Here is a 21,465-nt window from a genome sequence, read left to right as displayed (position 1 = left end):
ATGACATAGCGGCAGCCATGGCCGTCCAGGGTGTCAACATCCTACTCCGCACTGCACTATCTCGAGCTCCTATCTCTCTATCGCTCGAACAGATCCGAGATTCGGATACAGGAGTCGAAAAAATAATTACGAAGCAAAGCACAATTGGCCGCACCATGACAGAAGAGCGAGCTCTTGACTGGGTGGAAGCAGCCACGTCTCACGTTGTATTTGGTGATGTGAAAACTAAGAATCGTATTTGCGCCGTTCACGAAATTGAGAACGAGTTACTGCTCAACAACTGGGAGGATGGAACAGAAGAGCTCATTGAAGTCCAAAGTCTGGGTGCTGGTTGGACAAGCTGGCAGGCATGGGGCTTTGAGGTTATTGACGGCAAACGCTACCATGTGCGCCGAGTAGTGGTGCAGAAAGGCACGGAATTTGGACATGTTACTCCTGAGGCTGTAACTGTAAAAATGGTCTACGATTGGGTAGAATAGCTAGCATATATTTACTGGACATGAACAGAGAATGAGGCATGTATGAGATTGGGGATTCATTGTCAGACGCATTATCTAGAGATATATAACTAATCTTATTTGCGAAAAGCTCGAAATCCTTGACAATAATTTTAACACTTTGGGCAATATGCTTTCGTCTTTCTGGCAAGCTGTGAAGTTCGGTGACGTTGGAACTTCTGGTTGAGGAAGAACGCGGCAATTCAAAATAGCGGATGTTGGATAATTCCATGACTAAGGCCCCTTTCACCGTTGCTTGTAGCATACTTCAGCAGAGCTAAGTGTTAACACAAAACGCATTAGCGCTTAATCTTGACCTCGTTCACACGCTCGACCAGGTCCATCATCGTAGCTTTATCCTCCCCACCGACCACGATACAGCCCATGCTATATTTGATAAGACGTCCAGGGCCAAAACGCCCTTCGCACCAGCCAACAATGACAAGCCGGCCGCTCTCCAGCTGGCTCACAAACTTCCTCTCGAATGCATTCCTGTCTCCCATCATCGGGACCGGCGACATCAGAGTGGCAAAATGCAGTCCACGGCACTCGCTAAAGTGTCCCTTGAGTAGACTCAGGGAGTACGACCCGGTAAGGCGAACATTGAGGTCAATCACATACTGCTGGCCTTCAGATATCATGATATCAGCCCCCATAGGACCGTAGTATCCCTTTGAGAAGACGTACTCAGCCATCTTTGCTGTCGTTGGTGCGTACAACTTGCCCAGCTCCTCTTGGCGTTTGTAGTCGGCCATGGCGCCGGACCAGTTACCTTGTTTGTCAATGACTTGCTCGCAGGTTCCTATGAATACAGGCCGACCTGTCTTGGTGACAAAGATGTTGTGCGCGACAGCCCCGCCAGGAAGCATATCCTGGAATATGAGGCTCACAGGATTAAGATGTGCGTTAGAAGCATTGAGTGAGCGGATCATTAGGGCAATTTCAGTCTGAAGAATTGCGATGCAGGCGTCTCGGTCTGTTTCTGTGCGCACGACAAATACACCGTATCCGGCGAGAGACTGTGGGAACTTGAGCACGAAGGGCAATGCGCGACTTTTCACGGCATTGATAAAGCGACTGCTTTCGCGTCTAACGAGAGAATCGTCTTCTACCTCTGCAGGTGTGAGGGACGTCGTCAATACGTCGCTGGGAGGCATCGGCAGTCCAGAGTGGACGAGGTCATGCTTGGAAAGAAGCTTGTAATGGATTTCAGGAGTAATAATTCCCGGAAGTTTGCTCAGGCAATCTAGAGGATTGCTTGCAACCACAGTAGCGAGTTTCCCACTCGGCGCAATGGGCAGAAAGTCGTCTGGACTGGTGATGAAGTCTAGTCTCGGTCTTTGTGTTGGAACGAGAACATCGTAAACTCGCTGCGCGTCCACTTGGTGTCCCGGAATCGAAGTCCAAATCAAACTCAACCAGGATTGGATATAGGTCTTGTCGATATCGAATAGGTTGACGGGAATAGAACCCGCAACAAAGCTGAGGTGCTGGGCGACCGCCCCAAGTAAAATGCGGGCGTAAATATCGTCGTCAAACTTTTCATGATTCGGATGCTGGTACACGAACTTGGTGTTGGATGGAAGAGACGAGGACACCTGGGTTGGAGGCGGGATCACGGTGACAATGGACAGGTCTTGAGGGTTTCCGCCATCGAGAGTATATAGAGTAGTAAGGGTGGTGTCGAGAGTGATTTGGGGAAGATTGACGCCCATTGTGACAATTTCACAGGTGTAGTTTTGAAGCTGTTGAAGATGGAGACCAGACGGAGCCAGCAATTGTATCAAACAAAACAGCCTGATGGTCTCACAAGACTAGGCACTATGACCGGGCCATTAGTGTCTTTTTTATTTCTGCAAGTAGATGGCCGAGTTTCGGGTGCTCGAAACTCAAACGGTAATACTGGGAGCACTACGCCAACCAAAGTCGACTTGACCACGTCTCATTGCCGAGAGTTATCTAGATTTAGCACAAACCGCACTACCCTAGAAACCCCGAGGATTCTCCTTCTCTCCTGTGAAGCAGCGGTTGAAGCACCTTACGAGTTGCCACTTCGAGCATGCTTTAATCGGATTTAAATTTGTGTGCAGCTACAGAAAATGCACACAGAACTACAGCTTATGGATGGCGTAGCCAAGCCACGAGGCAGTTCGATATCCCATCGCCTAGGTTGGAACGAGCTATAATCTAAAGCATAGCTCAGAGAAGAAGGCTAGGAATAGTACGCGGGGGTATCAGCACGAGCCAAGGGTCAGGGCGAGGTTGAATGTTCCGTGGAAGATGTCAGCACGCAGCTGTAGATGCTCAATCCGGTAGCTCTTCCTGTCAGCAATACCTTTGTAGTCGCCTGTAGGCCAGAGTTATGACATAGAGATGCCATTTGCGGACAGTCTTATAACTTCATGTCTCTTGTCAGATTTCCTACTTGAGATGAGGAGCAAGCGTATATTTCTTGTTTCCCAGTTTAGCAATTTGAACATCTCAGCTACATCTAGTAACCGCTTGCTGACTGGTGAGGGCCGTTCTTGCCATTTGAGGCGAAGTACATCTAAACTATACTGTATTTGGCTAACCCCTGTACTTTGATTGGATACGAAACAAAGTTCAAGATTAGCTAGCTTAATGAGGCTAATAATAACAACACCCCAAACTCGCGCACATACGTAGCAAAAATCCGAACCAAGAGCAAAACTATAGCCTGATCTTTAGGCATGCAGCCCATTCTAACGCAAATAGTTCCGCATAACTATCTCGGCATTGATTGACTAGCAATAATGGAACTACTTGCTATCTTTGGGCCGTTTTTCTATCTCACGGCCTTTTGGCTTCTCCATCTACCACCCTTCCAACACCCGTGCTTTGACATGCAAACCGTGAAGAGGTTTTCCAGACAGACTGCCCCCCGAAATTTTCATGTTTGCTTCGTCTAGAAGGGTCTCATCCACGAGACTAAGGTCAAAGCGTCCAACCCAAGAGCCGACAACGCAGGCCATTTCCGCCTTGACAAGAACTTGAGCGACGCAAGCACGCGTTCCCTGCAAAAAAGTTAAGTTAGAGTATTTGGAGTTTGCACCGCCGGTCCCTGATAGCCTGCCATCCGGGCCCAGCCACCGCTCGGGTTTGAACTCGTGAGCATCAGGGCCCCAGAGACGTTTGTCCCAATTCACAGCTTTGATAGGGATAGCTATGCGTGTACCACTGGGAATTAATTGGCCGGCGATAATGGAATCATTGGTAGCCCAACGCGCAGTCACAGGGACCGGGGGGAAGCGACGGAGAGTTTCGTTGATGAAAGCTTGCAGGAAGGGCATGTTGTCGACATCCGAAGCCGTGGCCTCCCGTCCGGTCTCCGCTAGTTCAGTAGGACTAGGGAAGTTTGTTCGAACCTCCTCTCGTAATCGTGTTTGCCATTCAGGATGAACACAGAGCATGTAAACAACCCATGTAATGGCGACGGAGATGGTCTCGTGTCCGGCGCCGAGGGCGTTGGTCAACTGGTCGATAACACCATCTTCGGATACTTGGGCGATATCCTCGTACTGAACAGCTATGCTGAGAAAGTCCTTCTCAAGAAGGGACTTTTCTGCTAATTTTTGCTTCTTCTCGCGCAGCATGCCGCGGCAAGTACCACGGATGGTCTCCACTGCCTCGTCCATCCACCTGTTCCACTTCACAGGAAGACGGTCGACGAGGGGCGCTGGGAAGAAGGCCTTCATCATCGCCAGAACGAGAAAGGCTCGAGTGGGCTCAAGCAAAGCCCGATAAACCTTAAAGAGAGGGGCATTAGCGTCGGCAATGGCACCGAAATCTTTGCCCATCATGGCCATGGTGATGATATCGATTGCAGTTCGGGAGGCCCAATGACCGACTTCAAATTCCAGCTGTTCTCCATTGCCGATGTAAGTTAGATTTGTTACTGCCTGGCAAGCCTTGGACCAAAATATGGGATACATGTCGCGAACGTGTCTGGGAGCAAATGCTGGCAGGAAAGTCCTTCGTTGCTGCTTGTGAACGTCGCCTTCGGACAGCACTAGGCCAATACCTAGTACTCGACCAACCAAGTATATAATTCCCACGGGCTTGGGAAATTCGTACGTTCTCGTCAAGACCTCTTGGAGGGTTTCAGGTGAGGTGACAATGACATTAGCATTATTTAACAATCCGCGATAATAAATGAGGCCGTCGTTTGGTATTTCGTTGAACCTGCATCCGCAATTTCTCAGCTGCTATTTGACGTTTTCTTCACATCATCATGGCAAATACCGTGCGGAAAACGTACCATTTCTTTTCAGTTTCTCCGGCTCCAGAGGAATAGATTGTCTTGAAATGGCCATTCAGAAGCCCTCCCCCCTGGAACATGTTAAAACGCTAAAAACACGTCCGAGACTAGATTCCGTACGGACCTTTGGCTGTGGCAGCTTGGTTAAAGGACTGAGCCAGAATGGTTTCAGAAACATGGCATATGTGAACAATGCTACAAATTGAACGAGACATAGCGAAGCAAACACTCCGATATAGCTGGTTCTCAGAGGCGGAGGCAGAGATTCGGGGGCATGTTGAACCAAGACATAAGAAAGTGCCCCAGATGCAACCAATATCAATTTGGCACTGAGAATAGCCATGATTTAGCAAGATGGGAATATGATATTAGAAGTTTTCAGTGTTCAACTTTGCGTCCGACGTGAGGCATCGGCCCTTGTAGAAAGAGCAACAACATCAGGAATTAACGAGAGATTGCTGATTACGTCCGAATGAATTTAAAGGGGCACTATTCCTCTCATCTCCATTGTTTCGGTTCCGAAGCCCGGAGACTCGGACTTTGACACGCCCATGTGCCAAAAAATACAAGCCAAACCTTTCCCTGAAGCACGCATGTCATCAATTTCCTCTTCAAGAATGGCGCGCCTTACCTTTATAGGAGGTTGTAGGTTAGCCGAAAGTCCCACATTAAACCACCTAAAAAACGATAAACGCACTAGTAACGGCCCCGCTCAAAAAGTAATTTGTTTTTGCATCAATAACGACACCGAGAACGGCAAAAAGAATTGACCAGGCTGGGGTTCGATCCCAGGACCTTTTCGGCACATTAAATGTTAACGAAACGTGATAACCAACTACACCACCCGGCCAGATGTGCTCCCGTTCGTTATAGGTACCCATAGGTAAGAATCCACAGAACTCTGGCACCGGTGGCCGCTTAGCATATCAACTATTATACGTGGTGCTGATGCTCTACTAGCAATAGGTTTGCAATACTGTATTTAAATTGCTGGTTTTGGTTGATTATTTAGTTCGGGGCAGAGAAAATCACCAATCTAATTCATTGTATCCTACACATGCGATTTAAACTCGGTTTAATTATTCGCTAAATCATAGCCACGCTGTAAAAAATTAATGGTTCTTATACAGACTATTTCGTAAAAATATGTTAGTTAATTAAAGAGACGTCCGAGAGACAATTTCGGTGGTTGTGCCAAAACAAAAATAAAATAAAATAAAAAAGCTAGGTACTCGAACGAGCCTAGAGGTAAAACAGTAATAGCAATTGATTTAAAAGCATCGCGGCCTAAAGGCATTTCATCGTGTCTATTCCAACTTCAAATTCAGCTCACAGACAAAACTAAAACCATACCCAAATCCATCCGCTAGGACTAGGAAAGCTTGTACACCAATTTCTGCCCGCTAACCTCCCCCTTGCGGATAATCTGGACTCCATTAAGTAAGCCGTGCCATCCGCCCTCTTCCACGCGAACAGGATGAGCACGGATCTTGCCCTCAAGCAGGAGCTGTTGTATTTTCTCAAAGACCGGGCCGGCCATTTCAAGCAGACGCGGCTCGGGCTCGCACGCGTACGGAGCAGGCCAGGACGAGGCGTCGCCCGTGATACGCGTGGCAAGAATCCAGTCGGGTTGAATGACTTTGCGTGTGGCAAGTGTGTCGTTAAAAGGGTTGAGGGCCGTGTATTTTCCGCCAGCACGCCCGATAGCTGCGTAGCAGAACTTCATGGTTGAGTCCTCGGCAACGCAGTCGACGGCGTATTCAAGAGCGTTATCGCAATGCGCACGGATGTCGGCAGCACATCCCGATGACTTGTAGTCGAAGGTTTCATGGGCACCGAAGGACTTGGCGAGTTTGAAGTTGCGTGGAGAGCAGGTGGTGAGGACGTGGAAGCCACATAGTCGCAGGAGCTGGATGACCATGGTGCCCGTACAGGTGCTACCTCCGTAAACGAGAGCTTTTGGTGCCTCATCGCCGGTTTTATTATCTCCCCCCGTGCCAAACAGAGCTGGGTCTATCCCCAAGGACCAAAAGAGGGCCATGGCGGCAGAGGCAACAGCGGTACCGAGAGCCGCTGCATCCTCCATAGGTAGAGAGTCGGGGATTTTCAGAGTCAAACTTCCTGGTAACACGACATGCTCGGCAAATGCACCTCCCAGAGGTTTCAGTTTGTTCATGCCACTGGCAGAGCCACAGACGCGGTCACCGACAGATATACCACGAGCCTTGTGCACATCGCTTGATCCAATGGCAACCACAATTCCTGCACAGTCGAAACCAAAAATGCATCCTGGTGTAACAAAGTCTCCGACAAGTTTGGTATCGACGGGGTTCAAGCCTACTGCGGCTGTCTTGATAAGAATCTCATCGGGTTGGAGGGATGGCAGAGGGACATTAGAAGAGATCTCGAAATCTCCCGTCTCGCTCGCTATGACGGCTGTCTGTGTTGTTGGCAGCGTCACAGGGTATTGTAGGATTGCTGCGCTGGCCATTGTGAACGAATTATTTGGTCTATGCAGTAAAATATAGCATGTACGAGGTAAAGAACACAGTTGATGGTTCAGTAAAACAAAATATGTATATCAAAGTAATGGCGATTATTTTTTTGCGGTGTCTCTGAGTTGATGGCGGACATATAACTGGCAAGTCTATCTGTGGAGCTTCATACTAATTCACCTAGCTAACAAATATGATAACACCTCTTAATCAGGTTGATGGTATATTTGGGTTAGACGAAAAAAGAATCAGACACTGATATGACTGGACTAATTCGGACTAAGTCAGCGCTCGTTCGGCCTAGTTCATCTATCTATTCATGTGTCAGCCTGAATGGGATACCACTGCTACTTTAGGCAGTCTTATGACATACCGAAAGAGTCGAAAGTATGGATCAAAATATTAGCCGTTTGAAATAAGTCATTAGAATTCTTCCAATGACAATAATCATGAAAGGATGCGAATGCCGAATATTACCCATAGGTGGGCTATCGTCGGGTCATGTTGTGGGGGGATGCTGACTGGAATATATACTAAATTGAGTGTTAGAATCAATGTAGAAACGCACTTCACAAATTCCCCCCAGTTGGCAATTGTCATCGACTCCACCAATAGTTAGTTTTACATGCCACGCATAATAACGGCTACTTTCTACGCATTGTGATAATCAATGTGTTTATGCCCACCATCACAATGGACTCATTGAACCTCCGCCAGAGCATTTTCATAGCGCTGATCGGCCTGATCGGCTATGCCATTGTACGTCGGGTCATATATTCAGTAGAGACATCGACGTTTAAAAGACTGCACGGTTGTAAACCGCCGACACGGCTTCCCCAGCTCGATCCGATTCTGGGTCTGGACCTCTTCAAGACTATCAAGCAAAATGCCGTTGAGAGAAAGGCACTTGAGACCAATGTCCGGCGCAGCTTGACCGTGGCCCGCACAATGACGATAAATCTCATGGGCCAAACATTTGTATCAACATGCGAGCCAGAGAACGTAAAATCCATTCTCGCCACAAACTTCGACGATTTTGTTGTTGGTCCCCGAATGAGCGCCATGGGAAGGCTGATGGGGAGGGGTATTTTTACCACTGATGGCGTTCATTGGGAGCATTCCAGAGTCTGTCTATTGGAATCTGATGCTGAACCAGAGGCTAAAATTGACCACAGGCTCTTATTCGGCCAAGTTTCACCAGGGCTCAAGTAGCCGACCTGGACAGCATCGAAACGCACGTCCAGAATCTCATCAAGAAACTACCCGAGGATGGCGGCACCGTGGACATGCAGCATTTGTTTTTCAATTTCACCATAGATAACGCTACAGAGTTCCTGCTGGGGCGCTCCATTAACTGTCAGACAGATCCAAGCATGGAGTATTTTTCCGAGGCCTGGGACTATGCTGAGAGCCGCTCGAATGATCGGCTGCGGCTTGGAAAGCTAGCCTTCCTCATGCGAGATGCCAAGTTTGAGTCTTCCTGCGACATTGTTCACTCCGTTGTTGATAACTATATTGCTGAATTTCTCAGTACTAAGAAAGGAGGGGCTGCCCTTGGTAGTGGTGACGTGAAGGCCAAACGATACAACCTCCTGTCTGAGCTCTCTGCGGTGTGCAGTGATCCCATCCAGCTACGAAATGAGCTATTGAATGTCCTACTGGCCGCTCGAGATACAACTGCTGGATTGTTAAGTAGTATCATGTACTTTCTGGCCCGATCCCCGGAAGTCTGGCGTAAGCTGGTGGCCGAGGTGGATGACTTGGGGGGTGAGCTCCCAAATTACGATACTCTGAAGAGAATGCGATATCTCAGGGCCGTTTTAGACGAAAGTGAGTATATTCTCTATACATTGGTGTATTTGCTGTCCGCGCGACGAAGATTCAAATTGAAAGAGTGCTAACCTGGTCAACAGCCCTCCGCCTACATCCTCCGGTTCCTCTAAACATGCGCTTCGCAAGCCGCCATACCACCATCCCGCGCGGCGGCGGGCCGGACGGAAAATCCCCGGTGTTCATCGCCAAAGGCACAGCATTGAGCTACGGTGTATGGACGATGCACCGCTTGCCCGAGGTTTACGGATCCAATGCGGAAGACTTCCATCCTGGCCGTTGGCTGGACTCGGAGAAGCCGCTGCGGCCGGGCTGGGCGTATCTTCCTTTTAACGGCGGTCCACGCATATGTTTAGGACAACAAAGCGCGTTGATGGAAGCCGGATATGTTGTTACTCGTCTTGTGCAGAGCTTTAAACAGATAGAGCCGCGAGGGGGCGTTTTTCGGGAAAATCTAGCCCTGACGTTCAGTCACTTTGGCGGTGTCAAGGTTGCGTTATGGAGAAGATAGCGTAGTTATTTGGCTATTGTTTTGGGCCAAAGTGAGTCTATTCGTGACATATGAAAATGGATTAGCTTTAGTATATGAAATAAATAATTATAACTTCCCAAGCGTGTATATTAACAGCTCGTTAGTCAACAGCCATGACTATATAAAAGTCAAATAAGAAAGATAAAATATGAAATAAAATGAAGTAGAGGAAAGCTCTCAAGTTCATCCCACTCGGCCCTGTAAGGCGCCAGGTGGGAAGGCCTGTCGTTGACGGAAGGAAGGGGAAAAGTGAGCTCGGCTCTTGGTGCGGAACTAAAGGCGAGAACAGGCTAAACTCCCCCCAGGCCAGCCCGTTCCTTACACGCGGCATCTTGCGTACTGTGCTACCTTGAAAGATACTGCTTCGGGTTACACGGCGGATTTAGTCGCGCGACAATATCAGCTATCGGCCGATACGAAATAGGACCCCACGGCTGACGCGGTGTGGAAATAACAAAAGCGGCAAGGTTATCCCAGTTCTAGTCCTGTCCCTGGAGGCTCCACTCACACTTTTATGCCTTCTGTCACACTAAACAGGGACCCTTGACCTGCCATCGGCCAAGGATGTAAGCCGTCCTAGCGTAGCCGTGTTGATCGAAACTAAAGTAGCCCAAGCCTTAACGGTCGCCTTGGTTAGGCTTGTCCTACAGGGAGGGTATGGGGGAAATCTATGGAGCGGGAAGGTTATCTGACGTTGGACACCAAATGGTCCCTGCGAGAAAACTGGTGGCTTGGGTGGTTGCAGTGTGTGCTCGCTGACTGATATAATCATGTTCTGTGGCCCTGATAGCTAAGTAAATTCTGCAAGGAGGTATTTTACGTGCCATGTCACATCGCATCGACTCGTTTGCATCGACTCGTTTCCTAATCGGGTACGAGACTCATACCCCAACCGCGCGGCCTGGGTTTTGAGTGGTCGCCGCCTAATGTTGCTGCTACACTCTCGGGGTTTCGGGGTTCTGCGTGATCTAAAAGTGGCTCGCTCTCGCTCTTCCTATTTGGGAACGAGATCTTACCCCTTGCTAGTGCCGGATATGGTACAATCATCAATACAACACTACACAACAATACTAGCACAGTACTATGTGCAATGGCAGGACGTAGGGCCATTACGCATGCCCCCACGATGTGGCTATACAGTAATTATGGAGGCACATTCAGTAGGCCAATGGCGTGTGGGATTGCCCTCGGTGAGATTGCTTTCAGTGCTGTTGGAGTGCTGTTGGACCGTGGTAAGACAAACCGTCTCAGGAGGTCGCTAGGACTGCCCTGTCATCACAGTGCGCACTGTAGATGCTGCCCGAGTGAGTGCTTGCATATATGGAACCGCAGGGCCACCCTGGGAGTTTTTATCCCCAAAGCTGCTTGCCCAAGTTTTTTTCTTTGTTGTTTTTACAATTAGAGACAAAAAGAGACGTTGTTCACCTTCGTGTCCAACTGAATTTTATAACTCTTCGCCAGCTGCCTTTGTACTGCCGCCGATTTTACGATTCATCGCCAGCTACCCTTCTTTCTTTTTTTTGGGTTGGGCACAAGTGAAATTTCCAGCGCAAACAGCGCTATACACACGCAAAGATGGGTAATTCGGCGTCGTGCCCAGTACACGACCTTTCCGCAGGTAAGCAAAGCTGAAAGCTGAAGGGGAATCTATGAAATAACAATTTTTTAACCCCCGTGCAGATGCTACCTCGCCAAGTTTCGGGTCCATGACCTTCTACACATTTGACATGATACTGGGCGGCGCATCCGCTGCGTTTGCTGTCATCGCTATTTTCCTGCACTTGCTTAACCACGCGACACATCTCAGCGTGCCCCGCGAACAACTAAAGTACGCCCACTACTAGCGTTCATATGTTGCCCTATTTTGTCGCTCTCAATTTTTTTACTGACAAACTTTGCCTTATCTAGGATCATGAGAGTCGCTCTTCTCGTCCCCTCCTACTCCATCATCTGCTTCCTCTGCATCTGCTTGCCCAACGCTGCCGTCTACCTCCTCCCTTGGCTTGACGTCTTCACGGCCAGCTGCCTAGCCGCCTACTTCCTCCTTCTCTGCGAATATGTGTCGCCCCACGACCATGGGAGGGATCTCTTCTTTTCTACTATTGAGCTCAAGGATAAGAGGGCTCGAAAACAGGGGATGGACGGCGCGAAATGGTTCCGAGTAAGTTCTTTCCTCGGATTTTATATGCTCCCCGCCTCTTTGGCAATGCATGATATTTACTAACCATCACACTATAGCAACGCTGGATTTGCGTCTTTCAATACGTCCTCATTTCGGTGCTATGCGCAATCGCAACCGTCGTGACCGAAGCAGTCGGCGTCTTTTGCCAGTACAAGATCATGCCGCGCTACGCCAAACTATGGGTGAGCACGCTCTTTATTGCCGCCTTTTACCAGACTGTTGCTTGGTGTTAACACTTTCTACTATAGCTCGCCATTATCGACAGTATCTCGCCGACCATTGCCTTCGTATCGGTGGTATTCGTCGCACTGACCATGAAGCCTCATATGCCGCAGCAGAGGCTTATTTTCAAGCTTCTTTCCGCTAAGCTTGTTGTTGGCCTCGGTTTCACTCAAAGGGTGAGTCCAACTACCTCGAGAGAACAAGAGCAACTATCACCACCAAGAACACCATTGCTAACATAATTATGTGCAGATTATCTTCTGGATCCTCGAAAGTACCCCCGTGCTGAATCCCACCGATAAGCTCACCTACGCCGACTTAAACATTGGCATTCCGGCTCTTCTCAGCTGCCTGGAGATGGTTCCCATCTCTCTCCTCGTCATCTGGGCGTACCCCGTGGCCCCTTACAAGTATGGGCCGGCTGGCGAAGCATGCGAGCGCGAGCCTGGAGAAACTTATCCCAGGACGTATCAGGGAGGGTTTCTCGGAGTCAGGGCATTCATTGATGTGGTGAATCCCGTCGAGACCGCTAAGGGCGTCGTTATTGCATTTCAGCTGCTCATTGGACGGCAACCCAGCCTGTCTATGGCCCGTAGATAGTTGCCGCGAGATTGGCTTGGCGTATATTATATAGAGGCGGCGTCGAGCGTTGTTTTATCTTTCCTGTTTATTGATCATCTCGGCGGGCAAGCTGGTTAGATAATCTTGGAATATTGTAATTTAGAATCACAAATCGGCATGATTAAATTCCCATGTCTTCCTTTTACTGGATGCCTCTGTGATCTATGCAAATTACACGTCGTTTTCGGATATCAGAATAAGATCTAATCGTTTTACGGTAGGTCCTTATAGGTGCCTGTCAGCCCCTCCGAGTCGATCAGCCGAACAAAGAGGGCAGCCGCAGTCCCCAAGGCGAATATATAAAGTTCGGTGGCCACCTCCGATTTTTTTCACGCGCCAACAATCTCTTAAACATTGGAAATTGACAAACTCTGAACGTCTCCTTCCAAAGCCGCATTCTTTTCAACTACAAGTACAAGTACTCCCAGCACAATACAGCAATTTCTTTGGTTACAAGTTCACGTACACTTTCCACCATTCACCCATACTGTCAAAATGACTAGCTACCGCCGCAACAATGTCAATACCAGCGCCATAACTATCACGGAATACGCAACACCGTCCCCCCTGGACTGGTTCGTCATCGGCTGCATGCTAGCTCTCTTCGGTACGGGAGTAGCATCGCCGTGGATTACACCGGGAGACCACATATGGAACCTGCTTACGCAGTACTTTCCCGGCGGCGCCGAACAGGCGCTTTGGATGGCTCGCACTCTTGTGCCTTTACTTGCCTTTGCTCATGCGGGAGAGGTGGTGCTGTTTGACCAGTTGCGGATGCGGAGACATGGGGTGAGAAGGTGGTCGAGGGTTTGGTGGATGTGGGAGATTAGTTGCGCTGTGGAGGGGATTAGAGCGTGGAAGAGGGTTGATGGAGTGATCGCGCATAAGAAAAAGGAATAATAGAGCAAGGAATGATAGACTTTTGGGCAATACTTGCATGTAAAGACTGAAGGCAGTAAAAATAATTATGAAATTAATATACGGCGACGTGGTGTGGTATTGATATCAATATCTCTAGGGTAAAATTATTACGTCCACGACTTCATTGTTATTGAATGTTATTTATTAAATCAATAAAAATATAAAATGTCTTCAGAATAAAAATAATTTATCGTCTCCTAAAAATCCAGCCCTGCTCTAGAATTCTGGCATAATCATGTCATCTTGACTGAATCGCTCGTTTGCTCTCCCTCATCCTTCTTGCCGCTCCTCTCGAACAACCCCTTCCGCGGAACCAACCCATACTGGTCAGCCGTGCTGTAACGATAATGTCCGAGGTAGACAAAAATACAAAGTACGATGAATTCGGGCACAAGGGCCATGAGCGAGAAGAGAACCGCGTTACCAAACATCGGACTCCATATCGAAGTAAGGAAGTGTTTGCCCGTGGCCTCAAACACACTGATAATCCCGAATACGGTACGGATGCAGAGAATTGGAGAAGCAATAAGCAGCCACTTGATATACTGAGGTTGAAGGTCAATATTTTGCGGCACTAGGGTTATGGATACTGACGTGGAATGGTGGGTTATACATACAATGACTTGACCGTCCTGAATCTTGTCTCGGGCCACAAAGTATAGCCAAGCAGCCATGCCAAATAGTGCTACGAGAACAAAGGCAAATTCGAAATATGCAACCCTGGATAGTGTTGACTGCACCTTAGAGCGATCCGGGTTGCCATATAAGCCCCCAGAAACAGATAGGAGTAAAACAGAGGCAAAAAGCAGGAATCTAGTAACTCTAAGGAACATGTTCTTTCTCCGATCGCCTGGGAAGCTTGCTTGTACTCTGTGGAAACATCTGGGTTTTAGAAACGATACTTGTATGATAGAGAGCAAGATGTTTTGACTTACACGATACGAGTCAAGGCGTGAAATGGCATAATAAGCGGGACAAGACCGATGTTGAGCAGGACGATAGTAGCGGTAAGTAGGTGGGTATTTTCGGGGTCGTGTTGGCTCGCGAGAACAAGAGCGCCGCCAGTAAGTCGGGCTGCATCATAGTTGTTAGCAACCTCGCACCAATCCTCAGCTGGATTCCAGTCATCCTACCACATGCAAATGCCATGGCAGGATACCACGCCAGGCGTGGTCCATACTTCCAGGCTCGGATGCCCACGTACAAAGTCGCCGGGACAGTCGGTGCGTAAAAGACAATCTGCGCAATGGCAGATGCCCTGTGTGCACTGTCCATGGGCGAGGACTATGGCTGAGATCCCTAGTATAAAAAAGGAAAGGCGCTGGTAGAGCAAGTGAAGTAAGCTGACTTTGGAATCCGAAGGGCCAAGTTACTTGGCAGACGGCATACTTATACCTGCGGACTCTGAGTATATAAAATACACCGCCTCAGCAGGGTCCTGTGGGAATAAGTTGGGTATTAGCCGTAGAGCTGGATGTGATTGGGAGTCTTGCTGTTTATGGTCTGAGTCCGCTTTGGTTCGCACATCCAACGAACAGAAGAGCTTCGCAGCTTATGACCCGAAATGGGGTGGCATATCGTCCGGAGTGTCCCGCGGCCTTATAACCTAGCCCCCTGGACCCCTGGAGTGGCAGCTCACTCATGGCCAACAGGCTGTAAAGTAGGCAATATATGTCTCTGAGGGAGTACCCATATTCCAAAATATACAATCGTGTGAATCTTCTGTTACCAACTCGCTGAGGGCCTTTCTGTCTCACCTATTCGCCTGCTCTAGAACTTGAACGTCCATGATACCATCAAGTAATGAGATTCGTATTAGCTATGGTCATTGTTGAAGAGGCAGTTAATTGTTTCCTGGTCGTTTATTAATCTGTCATAAAATTATTATGAAAATGTCCCCCTTTCATCACCAATCTGGCCGCTGTCTGGAGGCTGGGTTTCTTTCGTTTTTCCTTAACCCAAATCAATAGCTCTGCTCAACAGCACTCGGAATACTTGGTGCCACGCTATTCATCAATATCACCAAATATCACCCAATATCACCACCGAGCCTGAGCGGGAAACGGCCATCCATTGCCGATCAACCAATGAGGCGGCTACCAAGACTATCAGATCGTTACTGGGGTCATGCTTGATTCTTTAGCGCACACATCAGCGCAGCCTCCATCTGACGCTAGGACGCGCGTCTTAGCGTCCGCTCCTCCCCAATCGGGTCTATTTTTACCCTTGTCAGGGAAGGGTGTGTGTTTATAGTAATATCGAGCTAGTTGAAGCGCCTCCTCCCCACTCACTCTATATCGTATTCCTTCTGCAGGGTATGTCTCAGTCCTTGGCCTAGCGTAGCTGCATCATTCGCACCGTATTTACTCAGTACTGTGCCATGACTCTTGCACCATAGTCTGTGCATATGCAGAAAGATAGCAACTAAAGGATTCGTGGCTTAACAGCTCCTCCAGACTCGTCGTGGGGTGCGTGGGGTGCGGGGCCCCTGATGTCTCAAACCCTACGTACGTAGCTTTGTTCGGGGAAGTTTTGCCGCAGAGAACCCGACGTCTCTTGCCGCTTTATCCGATGGTCAGGAGTGAGGGGTACTCAAGGTTAAAGCCGTTGAGCATATTTCAGGGTTGTGGAGAACTGCACTTAATTTTTGGCGCATTTCCCCGGTGAACGAAAATGTCTCCTGGCACAAACGGAAGCTGGCTTCACAACAGTACAGTATATTGAGTAGTAGTACAGTAGTAAATTGAATTGTCTAATTATTCCAATCGTTCTATGTAGTATTTATCGGCTCTTCTGTTCCCTAACGGATTGGAGTTCGTGTATTTGCACCCCTCTCTAACAGTACTTGCACAATTTGATTGCGCCCTTGCATTACGGCAAGGTGCAAAGGAGTCTTCCCAGCGTTGTCCGCCATGCTGATTATACCTTGAGCGTCAACGCTGCGCAGCAGTAAGCGCACAATGTTCAAACGTCCCTTTAACACTGCTACGTGCAAAACTGTGCGCCCATCATTGTCTTGCTGGGTCGCATTTGCACCTAAACGGAGGAGCTCGCCCACTACTTCGGCGTGGCCCTCAGAAGCCGCAATGTGAAGAGGAGCTTGGGCGTTGTTGTTGAGTAAGTCTGCATCTTCAGGAGAAGTTGACAGAACAAGGCGAATGATGGAAAGCTTTCCAAAGTACGCAGCGAGATGGACAGCACTAAACCCATTGAGACGTGCCAACTCGCACGAAGGTGAGGAGTTATCACTCATATCCTCGCTATTGCTGGTTTGTATGTGGCTGCCCATGTGGTTTGAGCTGAGGTGCAGTTGGTAAGATTGCTGGTCCATTGATTCGAGGGAACGTGTAGTTACGGGTCCAACAACGGGTAGTGGTGTGGGATAATTAAAGAAGCTTTGGACATCATCGAGGTCGTCTGCCACATCTGACATGTTCTCAAGATCGAGGAACTCCGAATTCGTCTTCCAGCTCTGTGCTAAGCCGTCCTGTAACGCACAAAGCGGTTTCATTAAGTCTGTTATTTCGCCATCCCTGCTCAACAGAATCTCATTCGGCGGCGTCGAATATATTGGGGCGTTCTTGTGGACAGCTGCTGGAATAGTACGTGGCTCTGTCCATACCAGCTCCTTTGGGGCATGGCGGGTTTGTCTGCGGCTTTCTAAGCTCTGGCTGGGCTGCGGAAAATCTGTAATCATTGTCAGTCTGGCACCGACTCGCTACATTATGGTAGCTCAAAAAATTATATATGGTAACTTGTGGCGTTACCTACCGCTCTTCTCCTGGCCCGAGGGGTTCCCTGGTTTGGGTGGCAGGCGCGGCCGTCGGTTGGACATTTGCTTTCAAGATTGCACAAGTCGAGAAATCGCACGACTCATGAGGAAGTGATCCTCTCCAGGCCTCCTGTATAGATTAAATGCTGCCACGGAAGCAAAGCATCTGCCACGAAAGAGAAACATCGGCGATGGGTGAGAAGCATCTGCTACGGAAGAGAGGCGTCTAACACGAAAGAGAAGCATTTGCCACGGAAGCGAAGCATCTGCCAAGCTATTATAAATAACTGCGTAGTGTTGATGGTAGATAGAGTCCCGTATCATACTCAATAAGGTGATGATAGCGCTACATGGCACTGGATTTAGGCGCGGTTCGTGGGTAATGTCGATCCTGCAGTTGAGGGAGCGTTTATGCTCTCGGGTCGGACCGACTCGTTCCCAATCCGGAACCCGTTCAACGGTCATTAGCAGCGGTCCAGCGCTAGGCAATCGATGCACCTTTAGTTCGTTAGACTTGAGCTAAATACGCACCAACCACTTCCACTTGACCGAAAACGGAACCGGCGGCATTTACAGATGGTCCTCCTCTACCTGAAGCCACACATGTAGATCTGAAGAATCTTTACTGGCAGATAATCTACAGATATTTTTGAGCTTACGTTGTCTCGTATTGTGCCTCAAAATATACGAAGGTAGCTCCATAATTGCTCGGACAATTCCGCGACGCACTGAGACATTTACAACCCAATCATAGCAACAGGGTGGAGATACCTGCGTGGGGGCCAAGGTGGTAAAGCACTATTTGACTAAATAATTATAGGAACATATATGCTTAACACGGGTGGCTGAAGATTCCTGTATTGAAGCTGACTCTTCCACTCTGTGGATCGCTGAATTTACCCGCTAGTGAAAGTTTCATATTAAGACTTCTCGGGCATCCAAACGGTGTTTCTCACTACTATCACACCCTCGATAATTGTTCTCGTCTCATTCTCACCTTCTTGGCCACATGGGGAATCATTTACCGAGTTCCCCGTCGATGGTCAGAAGCGTTTCACATGCATGCCTACATGTAAGACATATCCGGCATATGTTGCCCGTGGAAACATGGGATCAGATTACTTAAGGAATAGTGGAAGTAGGGTCCTTATGAGCTTCCATCTTGGGCAGGCCGTCCCAAAATGGCGTTAGCATGGGATGCCGTGGCGCTGTTTCTTAAACATAATGGTGCCCTACAATTGCCCGTCTGATCCTCGGAAAAAAGGGAAGGAGAGCAAGCTCGAGGCGCAGCTCAAACTCGCGACTACATGGTTTTTGCATCGTGAATTCCTTCGGACTGGCTCGGGTCCGTCGGGTCCACAATCCTGGGAAATCCTTTGATGCAAGGTGCCAGACCCTGATGCGCCCCTGCGCCTAAAACATAACCTAAACGATCCCCTGAAGATACAGTACCTCACGCATGTCATCATTTTCCTCTTTAGTAATGGTGCATCTTACCTTGGGGGGTATCTACGGGTAATAATTGGTAGGGCTCCACTGCTATCCATGACCCTGTATATCAACCATTATATGTGCCAACCATTATATGTGCTCTTAATGTGACCAGGAGATTTGTATTTGCTGGACTGCAGAGACATCGTGACTAACACTAGTCGCCAAGCGGCCTGACGTGAGTATCTAGCATATCTAGCGCCGTAATCGACAGATCAGTTGCATGCAGCCCTTATTTTAGGTAAGTTATCTGAGTTTAGGATGGAAGGATGCCAATCCTTCAATGCAACAGATGGGACGATGTAACCAATAGTTTTGCAGGTGCTGGAATACGGAGATATCACGGCCAGCACTGGTTGCGGCTGGCGACATAGATCAGTAGATGGCGGAATGCTTACATGGTTGGCTATGGCCATTGAGTCAAGACGGGCAAGACGGTGACGTATCCGTGTCTATGTCATAGGCTCATCGTTCGTTAGCAATTGGATATGCTTTGTGGCCTGCCATCCCATCTTCGCAGCTTCCTTGCTGGGACCCTTGTCGTGGGGGAGGAAACATGGCGTTCTGGCTTGTTCTGAAGGACGCTGGGGATCTGGCCCCTAGTCAGGAAATAGGAATCTATATGCTCAGCTTCGCCGCGTAAAGATCACTTCTCAGACGACAGAATGCTTCTCCATCATTCTGATATAAATGACATGAACGCAGCGGAGCGGAGACGGTTGCAGAACAGAATAGCACAGCGCAATCATCGTAGGTATTGTCCCCGTCCGCGTTGCTGTACCACCGGAGCACGAGCAAATGTTGACCCACATCCTTGTCATGCCAGGCGAGAAGCGGAAGCGTCACTCGTCGCAACATATCAGCGACACCGTTACCTGGACCCAACCTTATACCATCCCTCGGCCGCCAGCACGAGTCTGGCAAGAGAAGCAGCAGCAGGACCGGCGATCCCCACCAACGTCCAAATCCAAGACCCAGTCTCGGGATTGCCTCACTATTACGGATCAAGTCTCCGAAACATACAATCTACCTCTACCAGAACAACAGGATCAAGGGCAAAACCAGGTTCAGGCCCTGGATGTTCCTGCTCCTATCGACGAAGGCCACAATGACAACCATAATGTTGTGGACACCATGCTATTCAGTAATGATCAGCCGTTCAACAACACATCCTACATAATGCATGATCTCAAAAACCTACTTTGGCTCGGGGACCCGGATAAGCTTTCAGGCTACAACGCACTGCATCTCGCAGCCTACTATGGGCAGGCCAGCACCGTGCGGTTGCTCCTGAAAACACACCCTGCAGACGTTGATCTCTTAACGGATCATGGTCAATCCGCCCTGCACATCGCTACCGCAGGGCTGCATATCGATGTCGTCCTCGCGCTATTGGACTATGAGGCAGATTTAGAGCTCCAAGACAACCAAGGCCGGACACCACTTCATGTCGCCGTGCTGACTGGTGCACATGCTCCAGCTCAGCTGCTGGTAGACCGTCGCCTAGAGTGTCTTCATATGCGAGATATGACGGGATGCACTCCTTTACATGTCGCTGTCATGTTGGGCCACGACGATATAGTGCGTCTATTTCTGGGCCGAGGGGCAGACCGAGCTGCCATCGTTGTGTGATGCAATTTCTGACGCTCTGTGAGCTTGACATATTGCATGGAGGCTGTTTTTTTATTATAAACCAGACTGCAATTTTTGCGTAGATTTAGAAACAGAGAAGTGGATTGTGGATTATACGGATTAGACGATAACCTGGGTACAGCAAAGAGCTGTTCCTTCATCCCATCGAGAAGCGGAGGTGGAGGGTATGGGCACAAAGAAAAGGATTTATGACATACATGGGATTTAGAAAGACGTTATATACTTGATCTAGCTCGGGGCAAGACACGAGTCTGCAGGTGCACATATTGGCCACACCATATACAACATATACGACAAGGAAGGTGGTGTTACTACCACCGACGGGGTGGTAATAGTTGGGAGGGATCGGTTGGTTTGATGTGAGGTGCGGAAGGTGTGAGCGCAGCGGTGAGAAATTCCCTAGGTGGTGAGAAAAGCGCGACAACAGCTAGGTGGTGCAACAACAGCTACCGATAGCCTGGAACGGCAACAACGACGACAGGGGATGATTCGGGTGAATGACCGGAGCATAGCCAGATGCGGGTTAGGGACACCACGTCGGTTGTTAGACACCACGCATCTATCAAGAGTGGTTGAATTTCTCGCGCCGCAGTGGTTGGAGGCAGGAGTTGTCCGCTCCATATTTATGGGTCTGTGATGAGGCAGCCAAGGCTAGAGTTGGCGTGGCGGGGGGTCTTATATATACATGGATTTCTATCCCTAGGTAGGGTGCGGATGGTGGGTAAATGTGATATGTCTGTTCATATGGGGAGGGGATGCAACGTGGGACGTCTCGTGTGCTAGTGTTTATATACATGGATTTCTATTTCCGAGTTGGTGCAGATGGTGGTTGGATATGGGGTTTCTGTTCATATGTGGCGGGGTTGCTCGGCTACTTGCACATATAGACGTTATGACCATGATAAATGGATAAATGAGAAATATATATTCCCCTCTATCATATATACCGCAGTCATATGTACTGCCCTCC

At 48.9% G+C, this 21,465-nt stretch overlaps 10 protein-coding genes and 1 non-coding gene across 11 annotated transcripts; 5 read left to right on the top strand and 6 right to left on the bottom strand.

Moving 5' to 3' along the window:
- Positions 1 to 17: 17 nt before the first annotated feature.
- VE01_01310 (uncharacterized protein) lies at positions 18 to 479 on the top strand (the record flags this gene model as incomplete). The annotated part of the gene is made up of 1 exon (XM_018270834.1): positions 18 to 479. One exon carries the CDS (start codon positions 18 to 20, stop codon positions 477 to 479), a length of 462 nt encoding a protein of 153 aa, XP_018134600.1.
- A 118-nt stretch (positions 480 to 597) lies between these two features.
- Positions 598 to 2,212, bottom strand: VE01_01309 (uncharacterized protein; the record flags this gene model as incomplete). The annotated part of the gene is made up of 1 exon (XM_018270833.2): positions 598 to 2,212. One exon carries the CDS (start codon positions 2,210 to 2,212, stop codon positions 797 to 799), a length of 1,416 nt encoding a protein of 471 aa, XP_018134419.1. The 3' UTR covers positions 598 to 796.
- A 1,119-nt stretch (positions 2,213 to 3,331) lies between these two features.
- Positions 3,332 to 5,119, bottom strand: VE01_01308 (uncharacterized protein; the record flags this gene model as incomplete). Its single annotated transcript, XM_018270832.1, has 3 exons — positions 3,332 to 4,700; positions 4,777 to 4,847; positions 4,901 to 5,119. 3 exons carry the CDS (start codon positions 5,117 to 5,119, stop codon positions 3,332 to 3,334), a joined length of 1,659 nt encoding a protein of 552 aa, XP_018134420.1.
- A 424-nt stretch (positions 5,120 to 5,543) lies between these two features.
- On the bottom strand, positions 5,544 to 5,627 carry VE01_01307 (the record flags this gene model as incomplete). Its single annotated transcript has 1 exon — positions 5,544 to 5,627. It is a non-coding gene; the product is annotated as a tRNA-Val (tRNA).
- Positions 5,628 to 6,148: 521 nt separating this feature from the next.
- On the bottom strand, positions 6,149 to 7,267 carry VE01_01306 (uncharacterized protein; the record flags this gene model as incomplete). The annotated part of the gene is made up of 1 exon (XM_018270831.1): positions 6,149 to 7,267. One exon carries the CDS (start codon positions 7,265 to 7,267, stop codon positions 6,149 to 6,151), a length of 1,119 nt encoding a protein of 372 aa, XP_018134414.1.
- Positions 7,268 to 7,964: 697 nt separating this feature from the next.
- VE01_01305 (uncharacterized protein) lies at positions 7,965 to 9,612 on the top strand (the record flags this gene model as incomplete). The annotated part of the gene is made up of 4 exons (XM_018270830.1): positions 7,965 to 8,030; positions 8,112 to 8,396; positions 8,447 to 9,101; positions 9,185 to 9,612. The coding sequence occupies 4 exons, from the start codon at positions 7,965 to 7,967 to the stop codon at positions 9,610 to 9,612; spliced, it is 1,434 nt and encodes a 477-aa protein (XP_018134412.1).
- A 1,436-nt stretch (positions 9,613 to 11,048) lies between these two features.
- Positions 11,049 to 12,721, top strand: VE01_01304 (uncharacterized protein). Its single transcript, XM_018270829.2, has 6 exons — positions 11,049 to 11,251; positions 11,314 to 11,461; positions 11,542 to 11,794; positions 11,872 to 11,997; positions 12,064 to 12,213; positions 12,290 to 12,721. Exons 1-6 carry the CDS (start codon positions 11,209 to 11,211, stop codon positions 12,635 to 12,637), a joined length of 1,068 nt encoding a protein of 355 aa, XP_018134413.1. The 5' UTR covers positions 11,049 to 11,208; the 3' UTR covers positions 12,638 to 12,721.
- Positions 12,722 to 13,153: 432 nt separating this feature from the next.
- VE01_01303 (uncharacterized protein) lies at positions 13,154 to 13,558 on the top strand (the record flags this gene model as incomplete). Its single annotated transcript, XM_018270828.1, has 1 exon — positions 13,154 to 13,558. One exon carries the CDS (start codon positions 13,154 to 13,156, stop codon positions 13,556 to 13,558), a length of 405 nt encoding a protein of 134 aa, XP_018134417.1.
- Positions 13,559 to 13,748: 190 nt separating this feature from the next.
- On the bottom strand, positions 13,749 to 15,293 carry VE01_01302 (uncharacterized protein). Its single transcript, XM_018270827.2, has 4 exons — positions 14,713 to 15,293; positions 14,515 to 14,653; positions 14,197 to 14,449; positions 13,749 to 14,124 (listed from the first exon to the last, which is right to left on the bottom strand). Exons 1-4 carry the CDS (start codon positions 14,852 to 14,854, stop codon positions 13,813 to 13,815), a joined length of 846 nt encoding a protein of 281 aa, XP_018134418.1. The 5' UTR covers positions 14,855 to 15,293; the 3' UTR covers positions 13,749 to 13,812.
- Positions 15,294 to 16,346: 1,053 nt separating this feature from the next.
- On the bottom strand, positions 16,347 to 17,995 carry VE01_01301 (uncharacterized protein). The gene is made up of 2 exons (XM_018270826.2): positions 17,351 to 17,995; positions 16,347 to 17,266 (listed from the first exon to the last, which is right to left on the bottom strand). Exons 1-2 carry the CDS (start codon positions 17,412 to 17,414, stop codon positions 16,380 to 16,382), a joined length of 951 nt encoding a protein of 316 aa, XP_018134415.1. The 5' UTR covers positions 17,415 to 17,995; the 3' UTR covers positions 16,347 to 16,379.
- Positions 17,996 to 19,661: 1,666 nt separating this feature from the next.
- VE01_01300 (uncharacterized protein) lies at positions 19,662 to 21,428 on the top strand (the record flags this gene model as incomplete). The annotated part of the gene is made up of 1 exon (XM_018270825.2): positions 19,662 to 21,428. The coding sequence occupies one exon, from the start codon at positions 19,662 to 19,664 to the stop codon at positions 20,472 to 20,474; it is 813 nt and encodes a 270-aa protein (XP_018134416.1). The 3' UTR covers positions 20,475 to 21,428.
- Between the last annotated feature and the right edge of the window lie 37 nt (positions 21,429 to 21,465).

The sequence above is a fragment of the Pseudogymnoascus verrucosus genome, assembly GCF_001662655.1.
Source record: "Pseudogymnoascus verrucosus strain UAMH 10579 unplaced genomic scaffold scaffold_3, whole genome shotgun sequence".
In the NCBI taxonomy this organism is placed as follows: Eukaryota; Fungi; Ascomycota; class Leotiomycetes; order Thelebolales; family Thelebolaceae; genus Pseudogymnoascus; species Pseudogymnoascus verrucosus.
This window is presented reverse-complemented; position numbering and strand designations above follow the sequence as displayed.

Excerpts from the sequence above, each read along its gene's own strand:
- VE01_01304 (XM_018270829.2), top strand. The coding sequence starts at position 11,209 with ATGGGTAATTCGGCGTCGTGCCCAGTACACGACCTTTCCGCAG. Across the intron at positions 11,462-11,541 it reads GTGCCCCGCGAACAACTAAA|GATCATGAGAGTCGCTCTTC; the intron begins GTACGCCCACTA and ends TGCCTTATCTAG. Across the intron at positions 11,795-11,871 it reads ACGGCGCGAAATGGTTCCGA|CAACGCTGGATTTGCGTCTT; the intron begins GTAAGTTCTTTC and ends ATCACACTATAG.
- VE01_01301 (XM_018270826.2), bottom strand. The coding sequence starts at position 17,414 with ATGTCCAACCGACGGCCGCGCCTGCCACCCAAACCAGGGAACCCCTCG. Across the intron at positions 17,267-17,350 it reads CTCGGGCCAGGAGAAGAGCG|ATTTTCCGCAGCCCAGCCAG; the intron begins GTAGGTAACGCC and ends CAATGATTACAG.
- VE01_01302 (XM_018270827.2), bottom strand. The coding sequence starts at position 14,854 with ATGGACAGTGCACACAGGGCATCTGCCATTGCGCAGATTGTCTTTTAC. Across the intron at positions 14,654-14,712 it reads TGCCATGGCATTTGCATGTG|CCCGACTTACTGGCGGCGCT; the intron begins GTAGGATGACTG and ends ACTATGATGCAG. Across the intron at positions 14,450-14,514 it reads CACGCCTTGACTCGTATCGT|AGTACAAGCAAGCTTCCCAG; the intron begins GTAAGTCAAAAC and ends ATGTTTCCACAG.